This window comes from Magnolia sinica, chromosome 19, assembly GCF_029962835.1.
Source record: "Magnolia sinica isolate HGM2019 chromosome 19, MsV1, whole genome shotgun sequence".
Classification (NCBI taxonomy): Eukaryota; Viridiplantae; Streptophyta; class Magnoliopsida; order Magnoliales; family Magnoliaceae; genus Magnolia; species Magnolia sinica.
In genome coordinates this window covers 12,279,257-12,305,792 of record NC_080591.1, presented here as the reverse complement: position 1 = coordinate 12,305,792, position 26,536 = coordinate 12,279,257, and the positions used below count along the sequence as shown (strand labels likewise).

At 39.8% G+C, this 26,536-nt stretch overlaps 1 protein-coding gene across 2 annotated transcripts; it reads left to right on the top strand.

Annotated features, from left to right (window-relative positions):
* The first annotated feature begins 10,621 nt into the window (after window positions 1-10,621).
* LOC131235001 (uncharacterized) lies at window positions 10,622-25,345 on the top strand. 2 transcript variants are annotated; one of them, XM_058232051.1, is made up of 5 exons: window positions 10,622-10,819; window positions 10,916-11,739; window positions 16,352-16,460; window positions 20,865-21,000; window positions 24,827-25,345. In XM_058232051.1, exons 1-5 carry the CDS (start codon window positions 10,706-10,708, stop codon window positions 24,940-24,942), a joined length of 1,299 nt encoding a protein of 432 aa, XP_058088034.1. In that variant the 5' UTR covers window positions 10,622-10,705; the 3' UTR covers window positions 24,943-25,345. The 2 variants fall into 2 exon arrangements, with proteins under 2 accessions (XP_058088034.1, XP_058088033.1); XM_058232050.1 differs by having other exon boundaries at window positions 10,623-10,819; window positions 10,913-11,739.
* The last annotated feature ends 1,191 nt before the right edge of the window (window positions 25,346-26,536 follow it).

Below are 26,536 nucleotides of genomic sequence, written 5' to 3'. Positions count from 1 at the left end.
GAGAAACAAGCAACCTCTTAAGCTACCAGCCTAGGCTCTTTCCCACACTTCGAGAATAGCCACACTCACAGAATTCGACCTGCGCCCCGTGCCAAAGAGGAAGAGCTGTGGAAAAGCCCCTGAAGCAGTGGCCGAGAACGATGGCCCTTGGGAAGTAGAGCTCATAAAAATTCGAGGGCAAATCAACGCACCTCGATATCAGATACTGAGGAGCGCGTCGACTAACTGACCTACTTGAGTAAGAGCGATCTCCCTTTTTAAAATGGAAAAAGATACTCATGATTCTACTATTGTGTTTTCTACTGCTTTATGGGCTTCTACAATAAAAGAACTTTCCTAAGTTAGGGGAAGAAATTTCTTTTAAATGATTTCTCGACTATTCGAACTACACAACGACCGACTAAGGAGACTTCCCTCAGTTGAAGGGAAGAAAAGTCCCTCCTATTAGTTCTTCATCGCCTGATTAGGACTTCCCTCAGTTGAAGGGAAGAAAAGTCTCTCATATTAGTTCTACATCAGCCGACCTTTGATCGACGACTGAGATTTCCCTCAATTGAAGGGAAGAAAAGTCCCTCCCACTAGCTCTACTCGGTTCGACCTTTCGACCTTCCGACCTCTTCGGCGTAAGTCATGACAGTGTTAGTCCACACTAACTTACTTCCCGAGCTTCTGAAGAATGCTCGGAAGTAGGGGGGCTACTGTTATAGGTAAAAATGGACTGACCAGATGAATAGACTTGAAGACTATGGATTGCTTGAGGGACGAAAAATCACCCCGACCTTAGCCCAGGGTACCAACCTCAACCTTGGCCCTGGGACAGAAAAACACTCAGAATATATAAAGATAGGATCATCTTCCAAGATATTCGCTATAAAGATAGGATTATTCTCTAAGATATTCGCCGAGGATATAAGGAAATCAATCACGATACATTCGAAGGAAGATCTTCCGCAATACGCATTTATCATAGAGAGGCATTGTCATATACGCCACCACCTCCAAAAGGCTATAAATAAGGACTCTGCCTACGGTGAAAGGTATGCAGAATCTCTCATCCAAAACTCCGCAATACTACTAGACCCAGATTCCTAGCCTGACTTTGGCATTGGAGGGTCCCCTGCTCTAGCCAGGGTCTCCTTTGTCTTCTTCCTGTGCAAGTACTCAAAGGTTAGAAAAGGGTGGACCAGATTTTTGCATCAACACGTCCGATTCTAGTAAAACCTAGTCGACTCCATACATTGGAGGTAAGAGAGTTCAATTATAAAGGCGCGTGCACTTCTTAGCAGTATTAGAGGGCTATTCAACACGTAAGGTGATGACCTTTCTACTTGGGCTTTTCATTTTCATGTTAGCTTAAGTGATAGTTTTCCTTTTAAATTTATCTGATAACTGATAGTCTTATTTCATGATTACTTGCGTTAACTATTGGAATAAATTATATGCATAACACTTATCTTGTATGAACCCTTACATGTTGCACATGAATATCTTCTCATACTTAAGAATTGCTTATGAAGTTTGAATTACCTTAACACTTGATGAAAAACTCCCCTCATATACGTATATCCAGGATTGGGGTGTAATGTAACTAATTGTCCCTTTATTTAATGGATCGAATGGGATTTGGTTGTGAACTTACCATTGTGTGGATCATAGTTTCCCTATGTGGATTTGATGGATCATTTTTGTGTAATCCTGTGATGGTAAATTCTGCTTGTTAAACTATGATTGACCAATAGTTGAGGAGGTTAACATTTAGACATCCTAGTGTCGAAGTCTTATGAGCTGGGGATAGTGATATGGGACACTATATCCGAGATGTCGGCCTATGCGAGGCGATGAACCCCCCCATTGTAACCTTTGAGTTTTCTCAATATAGCTATTTGCAATTTGAATAATAACGGTTGGGCTAATCATGCATCCATGGCATACGGGCGATACCGAGTATCTAATTATGGATGTTGTAGCATGTATCCCTTATTGCGGTATGTTTCGCTAACTCCCAGACCACCAACTATCGACCTAATTTGTGTGAGCTAGTCACTACGCATGTACTTGATATATTTTCGTTGGTGACTGGCCACTCGCATGTGGATTTCGCCCTACTCGTGGGTTTTACCCAAAAGCCAACTGAATGAGTATCCACAGTTGATGTGCATTCACGCATCCATGCATTGAAATAAGATCGCATCATGGATTATTTTTTACATTTTTTGTTTAAACTATGCTTAAATAATGCAGCAGTGTATAATCTTGAGAGGAAATTCTCACCGAGCTGGCGACTCATTCTTTGAATGTATAACTATACAGATGATGCAGGGATAGCTCTAGATGGTGGAGCTTACGAAGTGGAACCTGATGTTGGCCCCACTAGGGTGGGAGCGAAGCTCTTCGAGCAGGAGTCCTGTCAAGACATGGCTGAGTTCTATGGACTCAACCAGTAGATATTAGTATTTTTCCTATTAGAAGTTGTGTTGAAACATTTTATGACATTGGGTTTATATTAAGTCTCCAGATAAGTGGACTGGGATTTTATGATATTTGATATTTGATAGCGTACCATGCTTAGTTTTTCTCCCTCATACTTTGTACATACATTTGTCTTCATGACTTATATTATACATACATTTGTTTCTCTAGGCTAATACCAGGGTTTTCATAAATAGAGTTTTATACTCAGGTTACGAAAATCGGGGTGTTATACAACCACATGAATCATGTCCCACTATTCTACTCTATGAGGTTCATACTTTCAATTAGACTATAAGTATATGTGCGTATCAGCCATGATAGAAACGAAACGGAAAAAAAAAAAAAACCAACTGGCACACCGGGGCATGGTTTAAATAGAGAAGGCCGTTGGATTTTCCTAACAACTCCCACCATTGCACAAAGGTCCCAATTCCTCAAGTTGATCACCCACGCCATGGAAGGCCTCGAGGACTAAAATTTCACGTGAGCCTGTGAGTCTCTGGCTTTTACCTTAGGTTCGTGATTTAGTGGTAGATCTCTCACATAGAGTTGAGTATCGAGTCGAGTCGAACCGAGTTAGGATTGACCTAACTCAACCCGGTTTTGAAATAGACTTGACCCGACTTACTACCAAGTCCAACATGCTTGACCCGATCCGAGTCTGAGTCTAAGTCTGATCCGGTTACAGGTATCGAGTTGGGTCGAGTCAACAAGTATGTGGAAGACTAGCGAATGTGTTCGGATGCCCTAAGATAGATTGATATCCACCTTCATAGTCAGAGTGCTGAATTTCGGGGGCGAAATTCTCTTTAAGGGGGGTAGTTTGTAACACCCTACTTTTCAGTACTCGAGTGTTACCATGTAACCAAATTTGGTGTAAATACAAGCCCAACATAAGTAAACACTGACGTGCATTCTAGTCTAAATCCAATCATTTAAAAGTAGCCACAATCCATACATCAAGCTATCTATCCATCGATTTCCAAGATGGGCTATCATACTATTGAAGAGACCTTCCTTAGGATCACAACTTCATTGATGGACAAATCAAACCGTCCATTACAAACATTAGCTCTTGGATCACCAAACCCACTGTTCAATCTTAAGGTATACCATACATTTGTAATAGGACTCATCGGAGGAACCATGGATCAATCATCACCCACTAGATCCACCATTTTATCAAGCCACATCACTCAATATGGAAGACCGTCATATAACCAAGTAACCCAAGGCATAGTAGAACTACATCGACTCGCTAACCAATCTTTAAAACTCAACTGGAAAACCTTATCTAGATGGTTATTGGGGCCCTATAACATTTTAGAAGCAGGTTTATTAGAGTTAGGAGCTATCCGCTATAGGATTGATAGAAATCAACAAATTATAATCAATCAAATTCTTGATGTTCAAACTATATAATCTACTATTAAAAACTATAATAAGTAATAATAATAATAATAGCAATGGAAATAATAATAATAATAATAATAATAATAATAATAATAATAATGTGAAATTCTGGGATAGATAGCCTAATATGTGTTCAAAACATTGAATATTATCGTTACAATATTATTTCTAGCATTTATACATATATTATCATTATCTTATTTTATTTTCCTTTAAATTGTTGGTATCAGATAATGCTAGAAAATATTAAACTATACTCTTACCATGATAATAGACACTGATTAAACTATGCTCTGTTGTGGGTTAGGTTATTAGGACCATCTATCTTAGAATTTCACATTATTATTATTATTATTATTATTATTATTATCATTGTTATTATTATTATTACTACTTATTATAGTTTTTAATAGTAGATTATATAGTTTGAACATCAAGGATTTGATTGATTATAATTTGTTGATTTCTATCAATCCTATGGCGGATAACTCCTAACTCTAATCAACCTGCTTCTACAATGTCATAGGGCCCCAATAACCATCTGGATAAGGTTTTCCGGTTGAGTTTTAAAGACTGGTTAGCGAGTCGATGTAGTTCTGCTATGCTTTGGGTTACCTGGTTATGTGACAGTCTTCCATATTGAGTGATGTAGCTTGATAAAACGGTGGATCTAGTGGGTAATGATTGATTCATGGTTCCTCCGATGAGTCCTACTACAAATGTATGGTATACCTTGAGATTGAACAGTGGGTTTAGTGATCTAAGAGCTAATGTTCGTAATGGACAGTTTGATTTGTCCATCAATGAAGTGGTGATCCTAAGGAAGGTCTCTTCAATGGTATGATGGCCATCTTGGAAATCAACGGATAGATAGCTTGATGTATGAATTGTGGCTACTTTTAAACGGTCGGATTTAGACTAGAATACACGTCAGTGTTTACTTAAGTTGGGCTTGTATTTACACCAAATTTGGTTACACGATAACACTCGAGTACTGAAAAGTACGGGGTGTTACATAGACCTGGCCCGAACTCGACCCGACTCAGTACCGAGTCCAACACGCTTGACCCGATCCGAGTCTGAGTCTAAGTCTAACCCAGTCATAGGTATCGAGTTAGGTCGAGTCAACATCGAGTCGAGTTGCGTGCAACAAGTATCTATGAGCTTAAATCATAGCTCAGAACCTAGGTGCACATGCCAGAATTGTAGCCTCTCCATCAGCTACATGGCATCTCATATATGAAACATCAAATCTTGTTTTTTTATATGTGCGAGTCATGTTTCGGATTGAGTTGAATCAGTACCGAGTCAGATTTTCAGTCGAGTTACTGGGTGGCCCAAACTCGACTCGGTTTGAGTTTGGATTGGACAAAGTCTACTCAGTTTAGATTGACTCACTCACTCGGTTAGGTCGAGTTGGGTCTGAACTAGTCGGACAAGTCAAGTCATCCCGTGCCCAGCTTTACTCTCACTGTCTTACATGAGGGTGTAGAAATTACTTTATATCAACCAAATGTAAGAATTATGGGTCATTCATTAAACAAAATATTGTGTCCACATACCATGGACCAAAAAATGTAATAGAGTTTAGCCACCATGGTCAGGGCCACACTGTCTTGGGTGAGGCCAGGGTCTCACCTAATCTGCTCCCATGGTGCATCACATTCCAAGTTAAGAGGAGAAAATCAAAAGTGTTGATATGTGGAACTTTTGTGGGGCCTATCATAATGTATATATCAGATCCACACCGTCCATCCATTTTTCCATACATTTTAGCTAATGGAATAGAAAAGGAGGCAGATCCAAGGCTCAAGTAGGCCACACTACAGAAATAGTAGGTATTATATGCCTACTATTGAAAACTTCTTAAAACTACGGAAGGCTCTGATCAAGCTGATATTTGTGTTTTCCCTTCATCCAGGTATGTGTGACCTTATGAAGAGGTTAGATGGCAAATAAACCTTGCAGTGGATCCTAAGAAGGTTTCAGCGGTAGTTGTTTAATCCCTGTTGCTTTATGTGGTGTGGTCCACTTTAGCTTTGGATGTGCTTCATTTTTTGGCTCATGCTTTAGAATGATCTGTAAAAATTGATGGACAGTGTGGATTTAAAACATAAATCACCATGCGGCCTGGAGAAGTTTGACACTCTAAAAGTTGTGGTGTGTGGTAGGCAATCTACTTGGGAGAGAGAAATCTGGCTTATCTTGTTAGCCGAAGTCATCAAGGATGATGTGGAACAACGAAAAGCCATGGCACTAAATTTTCTTGTGCCTTCAACACAGGCGATTCACGCTTATTCTAATTTTATCATACATTAGTTGTGGTCCATCAGATATTTGGATATGCTTAAGTTTTAGGATAATGTCATAAAATGATATGAAAAAAACGGATGGGCAATGTGTATATGAAAACACATATATCAAGATGGGCTCACCAAAGGCCACACCAAATATGCCTGGATTTGCTTTATTTTTTGCAGGAAATTCGCGTCCAGCTGTCCATCCATTGATTCCACTTCCAGAGACAACATTTTATTAAAACGTACTCCTACGAAGTGATATCACCAAGTTTTGTGGGGCCCACCATGATGTGTGTTGTATTCATAACGTCCATCCATTTGGACCCCACTGAAGAAAATAGTGGGGATTGAACTGATACCATTAAAAACTTCTTGAGGGCCATAGAAGTTTTCGACCGAGTTGATATTTGTTTTTTCCCTTCGTTCATGTCTGCGTTAACGTATGAACAGTTTGGCTCTCAAATAAACATTATGGTGGGCCTAGGAAGGTTTCAACGGTAGGTGTCACTGTCCCCACCGCTTTCATGGTGGGGTCCATTTAAGCTTTGGATTTGACTCATTCTTTGGTTCTTACCCTAGAATGATCTCTCCAAATGAATGGCCAGTGTGGATACAACACATACATCATTGTAGGGCCCACAAACTTGGTGACGTCACTTCCAGCCTGTAGCTAATCTGCATCTGAGTGAAAGAGGATGTCGGAGAGCCCGTCCTCGCCTGGAGAGGGAGGAATTAGAGAGCATCTCACAAGTTATGCATCGTCATTAATATATTATTCTCTCTTTCTCTTTGCATCATACAAAGGTTGGTTTGATGGTTTCGATAGTCCAATTGTTTGGGTTTTTTAGTTTGTCCGAGTAGGTCATGTTTCAATGTTCCAAAGCCCAAATCATTGACATGCTGGGCCTCACCCTAGATGCTCTCTCTCTCTCTCTCTCTCTCTCTCTCATCATTCTTCTTCTTTTTCCCTTTCGCCCCTGTATTTGTGATTGTTTTCAGTATCATATCAGGTGAGTGGTTGGGCCGGTTTGACCCAACCGCCCATTCATTTAATGATCGGGATCGTTGATTTGGTGGACCACCTTGTGGATGGTATATGAATTGAACAAGTTTGGTCATCCATTTTGTATGAGCTTGCCTGTTTGAACAAGTTTGGCCATCCATTTCGTAGATGGGCTTGGGCAAAAAATTGCTATGATTGAACAAGTTTGGCCATCCATTTTGTATGAGCTCTTCATGTTAAATGTGGACTGCTATGACCCACTTTTCTGGTCACTGATAGGGTGGTTACTAAAGTCAAATGATCCAATCCCATTGAGTTTTGAATATGGCCCATCTACTCATTTGACGCAAATTCCACGGTCATGATCATCATATGTGCACAATATATATAAAGATTTTATTTTATTTTTAAAGTTTATCATGAAATATGAAATGCACATGATTAGTAGTATTCACATTGGACATCTATTGTCCATCATTTTCTAGGACCTGCCATGTTTTAAAAGAAGTTAAGGAATAAAGGTGCTCTTTTAAGTAGTATTGGATTTTGAATATAAAAGTTTAATTTATGTGCGTACCATGTAGGTTATTAAAGCTTTTAATACGTTTTTTTTTTTTTTTTTTAAGAAGTAGGACCAATGATGAAAGAGTTATTTTTTTTTAACACTTTAACAAAAATATAAAAGTCTTGAAGTATGTTCTTGTCTTCCTATTGTATTTTCTTTCTTATATGTGTATGTGTGTGTGTGATATTATTCGAAAATTAATATGTCGTTGATATTTGATAATGCTTGAAATTTGACCTGCTTGAGTGTTAAAGGAGTAATTATCCAGTATTCTTGCTTATTTATTTAGAAAAAGTGAAATTCTTTACAGTAAATAACTACATATATATATAATTAATAAAATTATACATACAAAACATAAGACGTGTATTGAAATATAATGTAATAATGAACATATTAGCATCTATCTAACCGATTAATCCGACCAAGCCCACTTGGGTTGAGGATTCCCAACCTAAGGTTGGGTTGGTTTGAATTGGGGTTGAGGTATAGGAACTTTGAGTTGGGCTAGGGTTGAGGACCAACCCTACCCTACCCTACCCTACCCTACGACTTTCGGCCCCATTCCACTCTTCTAATAAATACTTTACTACCGTTTCAGAAATGGTGATGAACGTAGCTCTCACACCGTCCAAGTGTAATTGTTTGAAAATCTGGTCCATCGGAATTCCCAACCGTGGATGGTGCATGAATCAAAATATACATCGAGCCGGTGAATAAACCGTCTGTTTGACCCACATTTTGAACCACTAGCCATTTATTTTTATGCAATCCGGTTCTATAGTTGATGAAGTGTGAATCTAAATGGTCCATCTACTGGGCCTCATCATGGTCTATATTTCAAAATATCAATTGGAAGATTCCATCACTTAACTCTCTAACAATTGTTCTTTTTTATATTTTGTAATAACAATAAAATAAAATATTAATTTCTTGACCCACCGAATCCGAAGTCAATCCGGCCCAGTGACAAACCGAGACCCAGTCTGAGATTTTTACTGTACATATGGGCTACGTCATATAAAAAATCATATGACTACATTAAACTTTCAAGTTTAAATAGTGGTCTTTTTGACTTTTGGGTAGGCTCATTTTTTATATTTACTTTTATCCACTATGAGTTATATTATGTGAACTAGTACAATGAAATATACACACCATAGTGGTCCACACACACACCTATGTTTAGTGTCTTATCTCTGTCTTTCTTTGCAATATGGCCCACCAGAGTTGTTGATGCACCCCAATTTTAGCCCCAAGATAAGGGCAGCGGATGCAGATGACATATGGTGATCCCGTCACATGGACATCAATAACATTGAATGTAATAGAATTTGATTGGACCATCGGCTGCGGTTAGGATAAGCACATTGGGTAAGTGAGCATGACCCGAAAAACCAGTGATATGAGTGGGAACCTGACCGTAGGGCAATCTTAATGTATACGTTGTATATCCACACCATCATTCTATTTGGTGAGATTATTTTGTGTCTGGTCTCAAAAACGGAACAATAAAAATTTAAGGTGGCACACAACATAGGAAGTAATGCTTATTAATCATTAAAAATATTTTATAGGCTATAAATGCTTTGGATTAAGTTGATTTTTTTTTTTTTCATTGATGTCTTTTTGACCTTATCAATAAGTTGGATGGTTAAAATACATTACGGTAGACCTTAGAAAGTTTTTAATGGCAGGTGTTTTCTAAAAACTTGAATTATCAGAGTACGGTGAATTAATCCCTTTGTCTCATATCTCAGGCCCTACATCTCATGAGTTAGGATCTGGGCCAAACCTCCCTCGTGGGCTCAAAATCACATGAGCTGTCCACCCTGAGTGTGTCCCCGCATCCCGCATGCTACCCCATTCGAGTTCAGTGTGAAATGTGCATTAATCACTCCCGGTGAGAAGTCTCAAACACGAGATCTTTCCCGTGAGCCCTAAATCACATGGGTCACGTGTGTCCCCACATCCCATGGGTTACCTTGCTTGAGCCTGGTGTGAAAATGCCCATGCTTTAAAAACTCTTGTAGGTCTACCACCAGGGCATGAGCGAGGACCTTACCATAGGTTCACTTACCCCATGTTTTTTCGGCTTTTTTATTTTTTTCTTTATTCACACAGGCACTCACGCCCCACCACCCATCACCCATCCACTCACACTGCAATGATTTTTAACCACAGTCGATGCTCAAACTCATGACCGTGTAAAGTAGGCATGAAAAGGCTCCTTTGTAAAAGGAAAACCCAAATATCAATCCAAAACTTTCGTAGCTTACGAAAGTTTTTTAACGGTCAATAACTACTGTTTTCTGTGGTGTCATTCAAATGAAATTAGTATCTACTTCAAATAAGCTGGAAAAATAAATAGACGGCATGGATTTGCAATGCATACATTGAAGTGGGCTGAAGTGGGTCCTATGGGCTGGTTCCGGGTCGCAGCCAAGTCCCTGTCATAATCGGCGCCTGCCTCCCACATTGGCACATGGCTCCATAATCCTGCAGTGCGAGTAACGGCTGATGGTGGGGTCATCATGCAATCCTCGTTCCTTTCAAACTTGCTTTTGCATGGCCACGCCCTAGGGCCTACATTCTGAGATGATCCTGAGCCTTTGATTTTTAAAGGTGCACGGGATCTATTAGAAACATTATTTTCATTGATGCTCATAATCATCCATTCAGGGAAAGTTTATTTATTTATTTATTTTTATTTTTATTTTATTTTACGGTGGTCCATGTAGCACAGATTTCACAACTTGGACGGTGCAGATCACCGAATTACTCATCATGTGGGCCCCATGGGAATCGACAGGCTCTAGATCCTGAGACGCCGACAACGACAAAACGGCCTCGTACTACATAACAGAGCTTCTGTTGTCTCTGATGCTTTGCTAGAACAGTCTATCTCTAAAATACAAATGCACGTGCGGAAGCAGACCTCCACCAGCTCCCATGGCTGCTACTACCACTCTCCTCTCTCTCCATCTTTACCCCCATCGTTCTGCAAAATCACGAAAGTGCCCCTATCTCCTTCCCATCTCTCCCTCTACGACAGTTACACGGCAGGTATTCTTTCCTCTCTCTTGTCCAATTTACGAAAATGCTCTTCCCCTTCTCTTCGTACTCTCACTCTCTACTTTCTCTTGCTGCATACACTAGAAGCTCTCCTGCTGCCTATCCCTAGATCCAACGGACCAGAATCACTCCTCATCAACTACTGCACCCGATGATCTCTGCGTCGTCTTCGCTGCCGGCGGTACCGGTGGCCACATCTACCCGGCCATCGCGATCGCCGATGACATCAAGCTCAAGGACCCAACCGTCAAGATCCTCTTCGCTGGGACCCAATCCGGCATGGAATCCGTCTCTGTTCCGTCCGCCGGATACGACTTTGTCGCGGTCCCTGCTGTCGCACTAGCCCGCCCCCTCCTCTCCCTCCAGAACCTCCTCTTCCCGTTCTACCTTCTCAAATGCATCGCTGCCAGTTACAAGATGCTGCGCGACGTCCGCCCGGCGATCGTTATAGGGACCGGCGGGTACGTCTCGGCCCCCACGTGCCTGGCTGCTGCCCTCCAAGGCATCAAGATCGTGATCCAAGAGCAGAACTCCGTGCCTGGGATCGCAAACCGGCTTCTTGGGCTCTTTGCTGACACCATATTTATAGCATTCAACATGTGTTCGTCGTATTTCCCCAGAGAGAAGTGTGTGCTGAGTGGGAACCCGGTGCGGGCGTCGCTGCGTACTTACACATCGAAAGCGGTGGCAAGGCTGCATTTCTTCACGCGGGCTGCGGTGGCTGGGGCAGAGGTGGTGCTGGTATTGGGTGGGTCTTTGGGGGCGAATTCGATCAACATTGCGGTTCTGAACATGTATTGTCAGATGTTGACGGAGAATGAGAAGAGGTTCTTGATATGGCAGACCGGTGTGGAAGCGTTTGATGAGATGGAGAGCTTGGTGAGGTGCCATCCTCGGCTGCTGTTGACGCCGTAAGTCAAGGTCTTTTGTTTTCCTTTTGTTATCTGTTTGTGTTGCTTATGGGAGCCACTATCTAGACCCAGCATATTGATAGATATGCCCTTCTCTATCTATTTTGCACTGTTTTATCACCAAAATTTGAACGAGAAGGTTGCATTAGTCGACCAAGGTCGGCCAATGTTTTAAATAGCTACACTACGCTACACTACATAGTGTATCTTAGCCTTAACGCTATGTAGCTCATGAAAATAGCTTAAGTCTCATGTAGCCTACGCTACATGATAATGCGTGTACGCTACATGCTACATAGACTACGCTACACACTACATAGCTCACATTAAAAGTTATTTTTTACTACAACATCAAAGTCAATGTTTTCAATGATTGGTTACAAATTCCTATTTTCAATAGAAATTACTTAATCTTTTCAATGCTTGTAGCAAAATAATATAAGTAACAATATTAAATCAATTTCATTGCTCTTTCTTTACCTTTACATTTAATCATGGCCCTTTCCTATTACTTTAGGCCGCATTTGGTTGCACCAAATATGATGAAATTTTGTTAATTTCATATAAATCAGTATAATTTGGTGCAGAATATCATGAATTGGTGTAACCGCATGCAACCTTGATTAAAAATCTAGAAGTAACTTGTAGCTTATGCTGCACGCTATGTAGCTTACACCTCACGCTTCAAAGAGGTGAACACTATGCTACAAGCTATTCTCTATTTAAAACATTGGTCGGCGTTGCCCTTGTATTATTGGAGAAGATACAATAGAAGGGCCAGCCATCTCTGGCCCGTATTTTGTGTGGAACTTTTGATAGTGAAGATATAATATAGGTTTTGAATCAGTGAGCATGGAACATAAGTTTTAGGGGTTGTTTGGATGCCTGTAAAATCCTTTAGTTGTAAGGGGTTTACAGGTGAAATTTTTGAGGGCTGTTTGGATTCTTGAAGTTGCCTGTAAACTTGTTACAAGCTCTAAAAGCTTGAACTGTTAGAGCATGGCGAATCAATCCATTTATCTCATAGCCCAGGCCCCACATCTCATGGGTTAGGACCTCGGCCAAATCCTCCTCGTGGGCCCCAAATCACATGGGTACCCTTCACACAGGCAGGGCCCGCCTCACACGGGCCGCCCACCCCGAGTGTGCCCCTGCATCCCATAGGCAACCCCACTTGAGCCCGGTATGAAAATGCCCCTGCATTAATCACCCCTGGTGAGGAGTTTCGAATACGAGACCTCCCACTCTGATATCAATTTGATGTAGGATAATTAACCACTAACTCTAAAAGCTTGAACTGTTAGAGCATGGCGAATCAATCCCTTTATCTCATATCCCAAGCCCCACATCTCATGGGTTAGGACCTTGGTCGAACCCTCCTCGTGGGCCCCAAATCACATGGGTACTGCCTCACACGAGCCACCCGCCTCACATGGGTGGGGCCTGCCTCACACAAGCCGCTCACCCCGAGTGTACCCTACATCCTACAAGCAACCCCACTCGAACCCGGTGTGAAAATGCCCTTGCATTACGCTGTCCCTCAAATTGGAGCATGGATATCATGCACACTCAACTTGAATACAATATTAGACGAGTATATCTCAGCAATGGCTTTAGTGAAAATATCAGGGAATTATCCTTAGAAGAAAGGTGTGGAGTACTAATAAAACCAAATGATAGTTTCTCTCGAAGAAGTGGCAACCAACTTTTATTTGTTTAGAATGCTCATGAAATATAAGAGTTGAGACAATATGGATAGATTGCAACTTGTCTACATACACTACCACATGAAGCTAAGATTGTGGAATGCAAGGCATATGGGGAATCTACTCGACGGAGGTGACTTCCACCCAATAAACTTAGACAACATTTATGATAAGGAGGACTCGCTTTTGCCTTAGTTGAAACTAAGGGAAAAACAAGTATAAGAGGACATTGAAGAAGTCGAGGTGGAGACCCAGCAATACGCATGACGCAACAAGTCGTGTTACTATCTTGGACCCAGAGAGGGGGGTAGATTTGGCTTAGGGCCAGCAAAAGTGTGCGAGCAGCAGCGAAACTTAGACGGATGATCATGGCAGCGAAAAGTCAAAAAATTTACATGAGTTGATAGATCAGCCGACTCTTATTATTATATTAAAAATTGGGCCCTCAATTAGTTATTATGGGCGAGAAAATGAGGATAATCGGATTTCCTCAATTCCCCCAATTTCTCCCCATTTCGACTCTCAAATCTCTTGCTTTTTCACTCAAATCCATGTTAGTGCATGAGAATCATGCATAAACATGAATTTGTAGTTAAAATCCATGCAAAAAGAAATATACTTTTTTCTTCAATTTTCTTACCTTAGGTGTTCTGGTCCACTGAGCTTTCTAGCTTCTTAGAGAATCACCAACGTCCTCAGATCTAGAACCACCATTTCGCTAGACCTTGCTTGTGCTCTCCATCACCAACGCCACCAAGATCCAAATTCATATCCAGGCCCAAATCTGGAAGTAGGGCACGGACGCAGTGACAAGAATTAGAAATGTTGTTTTTGCCTTTCCTTGTGGTGCTTTGCAGGTCATTGACATGTGCACAGGAAAAAAAAACATACAGCTTCTTCTCTTCCTGCAGCTTTGTCATCTTTGGTGAACCCTAATCTTCCTCTCTAATTATGCCAGACCTAACCCACGCATCGCATTCGACAGCTATGTCAAAACCCATCTAAGCCTGCTGTTAGATCTCTACTGCTGTCACCTCCATTTTATGGTGCTCTCAAGATAGCACTCAAGCTTACCTTTTTTGTTCATCGTTTATTAAGCCATGGTTATCCATTGGTGGTGTAGTTCACTCACATGTTGTGTAGTGTTGCACACATGCCTTCTCATGCCATTATGGATGTAGTTCTATCTCAAGATTCTCAACCATTGTGGGTGTAGTTCACTCACTTGTTGTGTAGTGTTGCATGTTGCATGTGAATGGCCAATTGGTGGCTCAGTGGTTGTCGAGTTTAGATGGCCTACTATATGAAGAGAAGATTCACCGGACGACGAAAACTTAATCTATTGACAAGCAATACTTGAAGATCTTGTATATAGACATGTTGTATGTGAGAGGAAGAGGTTTCATGTGCTGATCATCATTGTCTTTTTCATATGTATTCCAAGCTAGGCATGATTGATATCCATGCTCCAGCTTGAGGGGGAGTGTTAGAGTATGGGATACGTGTGTATGATTGTACATACTATAGATATGTATATGTCTAGACTTATGTAAATCTGTTAAGAACTCCCATTTTTTCTATATATTCTTGCCATGCTCAACGAAATAAACACAGTGCAGTTTCCACAATGTACTCTCAAAGACCCTAAGAATGTGAAGTGCCTGAAAAGAGGATGAGGTAAAGATGAGAAGGACTTGGATTGGGGTGGTGAGAAGGGATATGATGCTTGTTCACTTCCTAGCGGTAGGGCTTTAGATAGGAATGATCAGTGACAAGGCAAAGAGGATGATGATAATGATGATCTTATTATTATTATTATTTATAGGTAAAGTGAAATATTGTTGAGGGAGGGGATGGAACACCATAGTGACACATTAAGGCCAGGTCATTCATCATTTTCACATATAAATTACCATATGAATTTGTTTATATGACTGTATTGATTCCAGACATGATCCCACTCACCCACTATCTGAATTATATGAGTCATTATAGGAAAATCCAAGTGTTCCCTCATTCTGTTGAACAAATCCTAGTCCTAAATCTGAACAGCTACATCCTTACTCTCCAGATTCCATTTGAATAGCTGTCTAGCTCCGCTTTCTGCGATGCTTGGAAATCTGTCTGTGGAAGTTGGATTTAATTTCCAATACTTCATTAGCTCCCTTTAGGTGTGTTGAGTTCAATCCCTTTTTCTTTTCTCCTTTTTTTTTTTTTTTTTTTGTTCAGTGTTTGAGTATCCCTGTATCCCACCGACAGATCAGTTTTATTGTGCAAGTGGTATTGTTTAGGCCTTTTCTGCTTGTAAGTTCTAAGTGATTCTCTTACAGTTGTAAAATGGTATAAGTTGGGTGGGACCCTTGTTTTAGGGTGATCAGCTTGTTTCTCCGATGTTCTATCAGGTCACTATTGAATGCTCTATCAGCATTTAATCATGTCCATAAGGAGGCTAATAGATGATATAGACTCACATTTATGGGGTTGTTGGTTTGGTCTATTTTAACTGTCTTTCTATACCTGCAAGCTTAGCTCATGAGTCACACCATGTGCTTCAACTTTTGGCATGTTGCTATGTCTGTCCATTATTTGTTTTTTTGGCTCAAGTATTCATTGGAAATACAATGATGGGGATTCATTTTATTTTATTTTTTGGTCTATCTTCACATCATTTCTATTTCAAAATGTTACAAATTTATATCTTCAGAGGACTGTTTACTTCTAGATCTTTTAAAAGTGTAGAATTAGGAGAGAACTTTTGTTCTATAATAAACATTGATTGTATACTTCACCTTGGTTAAAAATGATTGAGGTTCATCTCTTGTATTCAGTAGCGGATTGGTTTTTTTTGGTAGTTTTGCAACTTTTCATTTTAGAAGAATATCTTAATTTACTTTCTAATTGTGTAGGTTCTTGCACACAATGGATCTGGCGTATGCAGCTGCAGACCTTGTTGTTTCTAGAGCTGGTGCAATGACTTGCTCTGAGATCTTGGCCACTGGGAAGCCATCTATTCTGGTAGTCTGTGCATTCTATAAACAACACTTACGTTTTATCCTTTTCTTCCTATTCTAGAGCATGTGGATGACTGGTGTTTTTAGTGATAATAATAAATTCAAGATATTTGAGTCCTTACTCATGCCTTAGTGGCAAGACTCACAAGAGTTTCAACATGAGCTCATGGGTTCGAGTACCCATTGTGGTGAAATCCCACTGTGGTGTGAGTGTGTGTGGGGTGTGAGTGCATGTGTAAAAAAAAAGAAGAAGATATGATGAATTGTATATGTGAGCAGATTTTGATTTTGATTTGAGCATAATGTTGTAGGCTATTTATAGTTTATGCCATTAAGTGGCATGGAACTGTCCTTTTTAAGAAATCATGGGGATTAGATATGCTCATTTGAGCTTCTTTTGGATTGGCCACTCGAGGTTTTAAATAATGTTATTGGTCGGCATATTGCAGGCACCTAAAATGATATAATATGGGGCGTATTGGACTCAAATCTGATGGTACAGACTCATATTGGCCAAAAAAAAAAAAAAATCCTTTGCCCAAAATTTGAAAAGTTATTAAGAAAATAGGAAAAACATGTAGAAACTGAATCTGTCCCTTTTATCTTATTTTATTATGTTTGTAAGTATTCAGTGGTGCGTCAGACCATTCTTTGATAAGAATGTTGTTTGTCATCTTGACCTGAGGAAAGTCAACCCAATAGGCCGAAATCGAACAAAAATGAAGCATGGTTGTATGGATTGGGATAGATTAGGGCCCGTTATATTGAAATACAACAAAAGAAGATGAAAACAACACTAGTTTTCTTATTCTTCTAAATTTTCCCAAATTGTTTCATTTCGCTTCAATTCATAGTTTCACTCAAATCTTGTGTTTTGATTGCTAAAATAAACCTGAATCTAGTACAAAATGAGTTCTAAAGCTTCCTTCACAGTTGAAATGAACAAAAGAAAAAGGAGAAAAGTTTATTTTTTTTTAGATGAGCCCTTTATGGTTGTAGCAGCCATATTGGTGCCAATATGAGGTGTATCAGCCTGTATTTGTCTTTACAGCCCCTTTGGAATAAATAGACTGGTGAACCATATCACATGACCTAGGTGGTTGATGTAGTCATGATATGGCCGATAAAATAAGAGGCTTGGCAATCAAATGGGTGGTACAATCTCTGAGAACTAGTGGGGTATCTGCTAGTGAGATAGGGATCGAGTAGCGCAATCTGGTGCGGTGATCCTTGTGCCTCTCCTTTGGTTAAACACTTCTTTTAACTGAGGGTAGGCTGGTGTTCCCCTGTTTCCAGTTGTTCTCATTGGAACCTGGGCCTTGGGCCTTTCTTTCAATTAATTTTCGCACCCACTCAAAAAAAAAAAAAAAAAACAAAACAAAACAAACAAACAAACAAGGAAAAAGGAAAAAAGATGCGGACGATTTAGCCTTCATTTTGAATATTGGTATCAAGAGGCATATCGGCTGAACTAGAAAACGATATTTTACAGGTGTTACATATCCATATTGGTCCTTATCACTGTATTGCCCGTATCAGTCAACATTTTTAAAGCCAATAATTAAAGAAAACTTTAGAAAAGGGGGGAGAAATGAGATATTCAACTATTTATCGTTTTTGTATCTTAGACATGTATAAAATGTTATATTAGACAATTCTTTGTTAAGAATGTTGTATGTTTGCTTGACTTGTCGAAAGTCAACCAAATGGACCTTAATTGAACATAAATCAAGCATGATTTGGTGAATTAATGCCCATTACATTGGAAGACAACAAGTTTTGATCCCAAAAAATGACCTAGATTTAGTCTAAAATGATTTTCTAAGCTGCCTCCAAGGTTGAAAAAAAAATTTTAAATTTAAAAAAAAAAAAAAAAAGAATTTAATTTGGGCCTTTAAGGCCATATTGGGCTTTTTTCTGTGCCAATGTGACCCAAGCTTTTTCGGGGTGGGCTGACTTGACCCAGTATCCCATATTGTTTCTGATAGTACAGGATTATGAATAATAATAATAATAATAATTTGGGCCATCATGGCCATATTGAGCTTTTTTCAATGCCAATAGGACTCAAGCTTTTTTGGGGTGGGCTGACTTGACCCATTATCCCATATCGTTTTTGATAGTACAGGATACTATATGATACCAATATCAAATCTATGAGTACAGCTGTATCGTAAATGATTTTCAAAACCATGGCTACGTTATTCACCAGAAAGCATATGGCTAGCTTCCCAAAATAGCATATGTTTAACCATTAGTTAAACCAAGTCCTTATGGAGAGTTCTCGGTAGGGTAGAGAAGTGGTGAGCAGGCAGTCCACAAGGTACCAAATTTGCAACCTAGGCACCCCATCATTTGTGGAAGCATTTAATGATCCACAAATTGCCATTAATTGTTGTTGGGAAATTTTGAAATAAATTCATAGGGAAGGAGGATACCTAAATGCCCCATCATCCTTTGTTTTGTGGCACCATTTGAGCCACCCAAATGCTCCATCTATTGTGGCACCATTCGAGCATTAAGTTAAAGGGCTCATCAAATGGAAAAGGTTATTTTCTCTCCAACAAAAAAGTGCTGGAAATGTCAGAATTAGATATTTCCAATAAATCCCAATATATATTCTTATTTCATCACTGATAATTTGCACTTGCTTTTTGACACTGGACTTTATTGCATGGATTAGATCATTTTGAAATTGAAATAACATATGAAAATGTGCTTTAGTTTTGTAGTAAGTGAAATACGATGTCGACAGCAGAGCCATTAAATTGACCTTGTCTACTTGACGCCGGACCGAATAAGATGTGAGATCAAGTAGCAGAATTAAGATAATAATAATAAATTTTAAAAAAAAAAAAACACAAGTATTGCTATAATCATCATGAAACCCGTGAAAACTAAAAGAACATCATGCATGATCCTAGCCTAAGTTACCAACATCATCTCACAAGATCATTAAACAAAACGAAACTAGTATCTAATGGATGTAAGGACATCTAATTAGCATAAGATATAGTCTATTTCAAAGTAGAAGGCCTAATACAACTTATGGTCAAAATTAGGGTTTAGGTAATTTGGGAAAGTAGGAAAATTAGGGATTTTAGGTTTAGGGTTAGAGTTTTGAGAATGGAATAAAGGTAAAGGAAAGATGGATTTATAAAAAGATGAAGGCTTAGGATGAGAGAATCAAAGAATTCGAAGAAAATACCTTGATGGAGGAGAAGAGAGAAGATAGTGTGGGGATAGATGAAGACCTCGCACCTCCGTTGATGAAGATTAGCTTCGCACCAATCTCCCTTCCAAATCGCATGGAAGTATCTTCAAATTGCGTGAAGATGGAAGAAGAAAGCAAGAGCTTTTTTCTTCTTTTTTTTAATCAAAAAATCCAATGAGGGAGAGGGTCACACGCCCATCTTCTTTTATAGCTTCAAGAAAGTTCGAAAATTACAATAAACACCATGTTTTGTGAAATTTGATGAAAATAACCCTAATCTAACTAAAATCAACTAAAAACACTCCTAATGGTGTCAAAACATAACATAAACAAAACTAAATCCTATAAGCTGATAAAATCTAAGAAAAACTAGTGTGGATGCTCCACGATCAATGACCCGGTCACGTGATCCAACGGCCTGATCTTCACGTCCCTCTGATCCAACGATCTGGATCACTCCATAAAGCAGCCCATGTGCATCTTCCCAATGTGGGGTCTTCCAAATGCCCGCACATGCACATGGGTCTTCACCACGATCACAGATACTCGCTTAGCCACAGGGAAATCAGTATGGCCCGCCTCCTCCTCTGATATGTACGCAAAAGTGTACGGGAAGTGATGTCCTCGTCGCTACTCTAGCAAGAATGATAATTTGAATGGAGCCAAACTCGTGTTGATCAAAACTAGTGTGGAAATCTTCTCCGCTCAAGTTGGTGGGCATTAATTAAGGTGATTCATGAAATGCAATCGCTTGGTTGTCTAGTAGTTACACAGTTGTGAGTTTTAGTGTTAATTTTAAATGATTTAAGATTGCACACCTCATCCTCGTAGAGATTTTAACCATGCTTTAAGGGAAGTCAATTTTGTAGCTCATTCCTTAGCTGAGTTGTACTAGAATTTTGCTTTGTATTGGTGATTCTTATCCGTTGTCTTGATGGCTCGTTCTATCCCATCTCTTTTTCGGTAAAATTTGTGTTGTTGCTAATATAAAGAAAAGATAGTGTAAAACTAGTCTACTATTTAAGTGTTGTGTGTAATAGATGAAATGAAATGACCATTTTACACTAAATCTTGTAGTGCAAGCTGTCTCTCTCTAATTGGATACAAGTTCTCTTTTTCTAATTGGCCTTTTTTCTCTATGTTGGAGTCATTATTTGTGTAATCTAATTATTAGATTTTTCATAATCATTGTAGATACCATCACCAAATGTCACAGAAGGTCATCAAACAAGAAATGCATCCATTATGGCAAGCATAGCAGGTTCAAGGGTTCTAACAGAAGATGAACTTGACTCAACTACTCTTTTAAATGCAATTGATGAGATCTTAGGTATGTGAAATCTCTTGCTTCTCTCAACAAGCGTTGATCATGTCTGAAAGTTGACTACCTGAGATTCTTAACTTTGTTTGGTGATATGTCAAATCTCATTCAAAGTTGTAGGACAAAGGTTTCTTAAACTATGGACCTAAGTGCATCTTTGTAATTCCTCTCTTCCTAGTATGTACCAATGGCCCGCAAGTGAATGCCAACAGGACCTGTACAAGTGAGATGGAGAAGGGGCTGTATCGCACACTTGCAAACATGGATGCATGAGATGTTTGGCCACTCATCAAGTAGGGTTTGCAGTAAACACTCCACTGCCCAAAATTTAGGTGGTCCGCTCATCAGGTGGGTGACAAGCATACATTGAATTTGGGTCATTGCTCATTGTCTATTTTAGTATCATCAAATTGTGTCATACAAGTTTGATTGACCTCATGAGTGGATCAGTCTGACTCTTGGGCCAGGCATGTACAAGGTGGCCACCGCTTGATAAATGACCTGGATCTCTCACACTTTTTCTACAGCACGTGTGGGGAAGCCCCTTCACCATATCACTTGTGCAAGTCCCCTTATCAGGGCTCATTGCGTGCATGTTCAAGCCCTCTGAAGTGGGCAACCTCAATTTCTGGAGAAGGGTGTCCTACTTAGCATAGCGATTATAATTTTCATTCATTTCATGAAATTTATTCTTGGAACTTCCTTTGCTTTCATCATTTCCATGTGTGACTCAATGTTATGCTGAAATTTATACAAGATCATTCGTGTTACTTGGACCCTTAGGAAAACAAGAGTGCTCAAGTTGGATACTTGGACACTCATATATGGGTAAGGATAAGGGACAACCCTTTCATAAGACTTGAAATCCAGATTAATGAGAATTTTTAAACTCCAGAGGTGTTAGTTATTTATAATTTATGGTGAATTGTACCAATTGGGCAACAAATTCAACTTGCCATATCCTAACATGATTATCTGTATGATTATTTGTTATGCAATGGGCTTGAGTTGTGTGGAACTGGAACCATATGCTATAGACATCAGCTGTTCACGAAGTCCCCTTTGTGGGTAATGGGCAATAGTTGCACTATGGTGCAGCAAGGGGGCCTGACCGTGTTGGCATGTGAATCATGTTGGTAGTCATGTATTGGTGGGTCTCTTGCTATTTTGAGTAGCCAACCACTTGAGCATGCCTTTTTGGTGTGTCAATGCTTCGTGCATAAGGGTTCACATGGCAGTTGCCCTTGCATGACCCTACTCTGCTTGCTCACCCTTTAGGCTATGCATGTAATAGTTGGGTTGGGATCAGTACTGGGTGGAATTGCATTGCCATATATGAGTTGTATAGTTTTAGAAACCAACCAGGCCCAGCCTTGGTTACAAGATTCCAAGAACCAACCAAGCCCCTGGTTCTAGGAACCAGCCAAGCTTGGTTCTGGCTTCCAGATTTGCCGCAACACATTTTCTCGTCTTTGCTGAACCTAGTTCCAGATCCTGATTCCAGCTCCTAGTTGACCCAATCAATAGCACCGGAACGTGCCACCTTCTCCGGGAAGTTGGAGACAATGGTCATGTTTGTTGCCATTTTTGCTCCTGCTTCCTCCAACCACCGATCTTCAAGAGGCTCTTAAAAGGCCACAATTTGCATCTACAAGCGTGAACAAATAGAGAAAATTAACAAGAATAAACAGTTGAGAGATCAAGCATTGAAGCAGAGAGATTCAAGCATCCATCAATCCAGAACTATGAGCTTTTGCAAGGTTGCATCATGAGGAAACTGGAGAAGAAGCACGTGAAAGCACATCCTCATACAACAAACCTTCTCCCTTCACAATTTTTTAAAAAAAAATATTCACTACACATTTTTCTCGTTAAGGGTAGAGTGAATCCTGATTTAAAGCTATTATGATACGGTTGTATCATCCCTCCTCGCTGTGCAATAGATGGGTGAACTGGTATGTTTAAAAAAAGGAGTCACATTGACTGGTATCAGTGCCAACACGACCGCTATGGCGCATACTAAAAGAAAGTTTATTTGGATTTAATCATTGATAACAGAGCTTGGTCAGAACTTCTCTCATGACCTTATTTGACCTTATTTTGTGACAGTCAAGAAGCTATCCATATTGCTTGGAATCCAGTATTTCATGAAGAACTAATCACATTGAAGTAGATTCATAGCAAAGAAAGTCAATCAAATCCAAACTCAATACGTCAAAGTCCACATTGCTTCTCCCTTCTTATTTTAGTTCAGTCTTCGTTATTCCCTAAATAATAAAAAAGAAGGAAAAAGTCCACTGATCAAGTTACCAATACTTTACTAGAGCTATTTGCAGGTTTTGGCTCTTTGGTTTAGACAAGTTGGGTTGATATCCATGCACCAGTTTATATGTCCATCTGTGTACGGGTGACAATACTTCCATGTATGGTGGTGCTTTAGTTGGTATATGGCAGTGTTTTAAATAGCTTATTCTATGGAGCTTGTCGCTTACGCTATGTAGCGTAGCTTAGCCTTCACACTATGTAGCTCACTTAGGTCACATGCAGCCAATGCTACACACTAATTACATGCTATGTAGCTTACATTACAAGTTATTTTTCACAAAACGTTAAAATTAATTAATGTTTTCAATGATTTGTTACATTTGGTTTAATCAAGCACGACCTTATATTAAAAATTTAGAAGTACCCTGTAGCGTATGCTACAAGTTATGTAACTTGTACTCACACTTTAAAGGGGTGAATGCCATGCTACACAGCATTCACTATTTAAAACACTGATTTCTATATATATATTGTGTGTGCGCCTGCGTGCGTGTGGGTATGTGCGCACGCCCGTGCATGCAATGATGAGATTGCTTAAGGACATTTCTATCTTTGCTTTTGTTAGTAAGTTGTGAATAGGGTTGTAACTTACACCCTAATCACTTCTCCCTTTTACAAGTTTCTCTGTCTTCTCTATTTTTTCTTCCTCATTCTTCTCCTTTCCTTAAGATTTATAAAATGATAGTGAAATGTTGCAAAAGCATTGACTTTTATGACCTTGTAAGTATTCTCTTTTTAAGAAGAACTTAAAATTAAGTTGTGGTGGTTGTCGCCGTCATCATAGCCATCATCAGCTATTTGTGGCTGGCTATCTAATGATTGCGTAGGAAAGTTCAATGTCCTGCTGCCTATCTAATGAGCTGGGCAAAATCAAGTCATTATAACATGAATGATATTGCCTATAATCTATTAGCAAGGGATTTTTGGAATACTGTCAATTGCGTTTTTTTAAAAGGAAACTATTGTTAAAATATGATTGGTTGTGTTTAAAGTAAAAGTCCAATGGTGGTATGTTCTCTACTCCACCTTTTTAAGGTACTCAATGCGAGTCAAGTAATGAGGGATGCTACTGTGCCATGCATGTGCGTCGTGGAGTTCCATGGTATGCATAAGAAGGCTTCTATGTTGTACAAGTGGCACTGATCTACGGTGTTCAGGACTATTGTAGTACACCACTTGGATGGGCCATATCCTGATATTAATTGGCTTAGACTACAGTAACCGTTTGATTGGTGGCAACCCTGAAAAATGTTTGGATTGATTTAAACAGGGCCAACTGTCCCCATTGAAAAATGAATGGTCAGAGTTTTCCAATCGCTTTGATTTTTTGTATAGACTGTCCACCTGCTTGCTCGTGTTATCAGCAGGTCCCAATTACCATACATGTTTACCACATGTACGGTGAGGGAGTTCTGGATTTGAATCAGAATGCAACACTGTAAATTTGAAAAGTCTAGCAGAAATTATTATAACTTCTCAATGATTTCTGGCTTTTCTCACCCTTGTGCAGGTGAAGATATTCTGATGGCAGAGATGTGTGAGAAGGCTATGAAGGCTGCACGGCCGGATGCATCTGCACATATTGCCCTACACATTCTTTCCCTCATCAAGCTACCATCACAATAAATAAAGAAGGGAAAAAGAAAGAAAAATAATAATAATAATAATGACACGAGGCATGGAATTTAGCAGGTATGATTCTGTTGAAAATCTTAGGCCATTTTTGGATGCCACTTAGAAATGATTTAATCTCATTTTAGTTAATACCAATAACATATTAGAGATCACAGTTTATATAGATTGTTGGTATCTTTTTAATCCATGCCCCCTGAAAAAAAGATATCTAATGCATAATTAGGATTAAATAAAATGAGATGAACTCAAAAATTAAGTGGCAACCAAACTGGTCATTCCTGTTTTCATGATCAGTTTACGTCGCCTGTATTCAAATCACACACGAATTGCTTCCATAGCATGTAGGCAGAACAGATTGAAAACATACTGCAGAAGAACTTGAGATTATGGATGACATCATGTCGTTTGGGTACTTTTGAAATTGTATAGAGCTGTTTGATATACCTCCTTTAGTAGAGATAGCCGAGGCTATTTGGCAGTGGATTTGTTTCACATGTATGTTAACTGGATTTCTTTCATTATGTGAAAGGGGAGCCATCCCACTTTGACTGCAGAGTGCAGATCAAACTTGACCAACCTGTCAGCTCAGAGTCACCAGGAGCCCAGCCCATTGACTAAATGGGCCGAGTGTTCTGGCACGAACCCAACCTGTGACACCCATTACCCTGTGGCCAGACCAGACCTGACCTGACCCACTTAGAATTCATCAAACCCCAGAGGTGAACATGCCCTACTGATTTTATTTGTAATTGACTCAGGTGCAACGTAACTCGGCTTTATGATGGAACATGGACCTGACCTGACCCACTTAGAATTCATCAAACCCCAGAGGTGAACATGCACTACTGATTTTATTTGTAATTGACTCAGGTGCAACGTAACTCGGCTTTATGATGGAACATGGGGCTAAATGTATGCCAGCCCTGTCTTATTAGCGGATACATGCAAACGTACAATATCTAATCTTATTCTCTATTAATCCATGTAGGGTTTAGGATGGGTCGGGTCGGGTCGGGTCATCTAGCAGAACCCATCGATAAGCTATATGGGAAAGCAATATGTGTGGATCAGGTGGGGTAGTGTTCAACCCAAGCCTGACCCTTTATTTAAACGGGCTACATTTTTTAATGTGAGCTAGCTGTTTATCTTGTTCTGAACCTGCCCCAGAAGTGTGTCAGGCCAGTTGACCCACGGGCAACCGACCCACTGCCACCTCTAACCTGTGGCTAATGCATGCCAATGTGGCACATGCATGGCTGATCCCATCCGCCCAATCAGGTGGGCCCCACTATCTAGATTATCCGGGCTGAAAATCAGGCTGTGCTGCTAATGTGGTAGGTCACGTGCATCATTGAATGTGGACTTTTATAAGCGTAGCCCCTTGTGAGAGGCATCTACACAGCAGAGTCTACTTGCTAAGAAGCTTGGGTCCTGCGTGCACACACACACTATATTGGACAATTTGTCCATGACCTCAATGCTTGTTTCTAGTTAGATATTTTTCTTCGTAAAGCATTTTCGATCACTGATTGAAATGTAGCGGCTGAAACGGCACCAACTGTCCAGGCCGACAATTAAAATGTAG

Bases quoted from the DNA above. Each gene is read 5' to 3' on its own strand.
- LOC131235001 (XM_058232050.1), top strand. From the start codon at position 10,706: ATGGCTGCTACTACCACTCTCCTCTCTCTCCATCTTTACCCCCATCGT. The intron at 11,740-16,351 runs GTAAGTCAAGGT...CTAATTGTGTAG, and splicing joins CCTCGGCTGCTGTTGACGCC to GTTCTTGCACACAATGGATC. The intron at 16,461-20,864 runs GTAGTCTGTGCA...TAATCATTGTAG, and splicing joins CTGGGAAGCCATCTATTCTG to ATACCATCACCAAATGTCAC.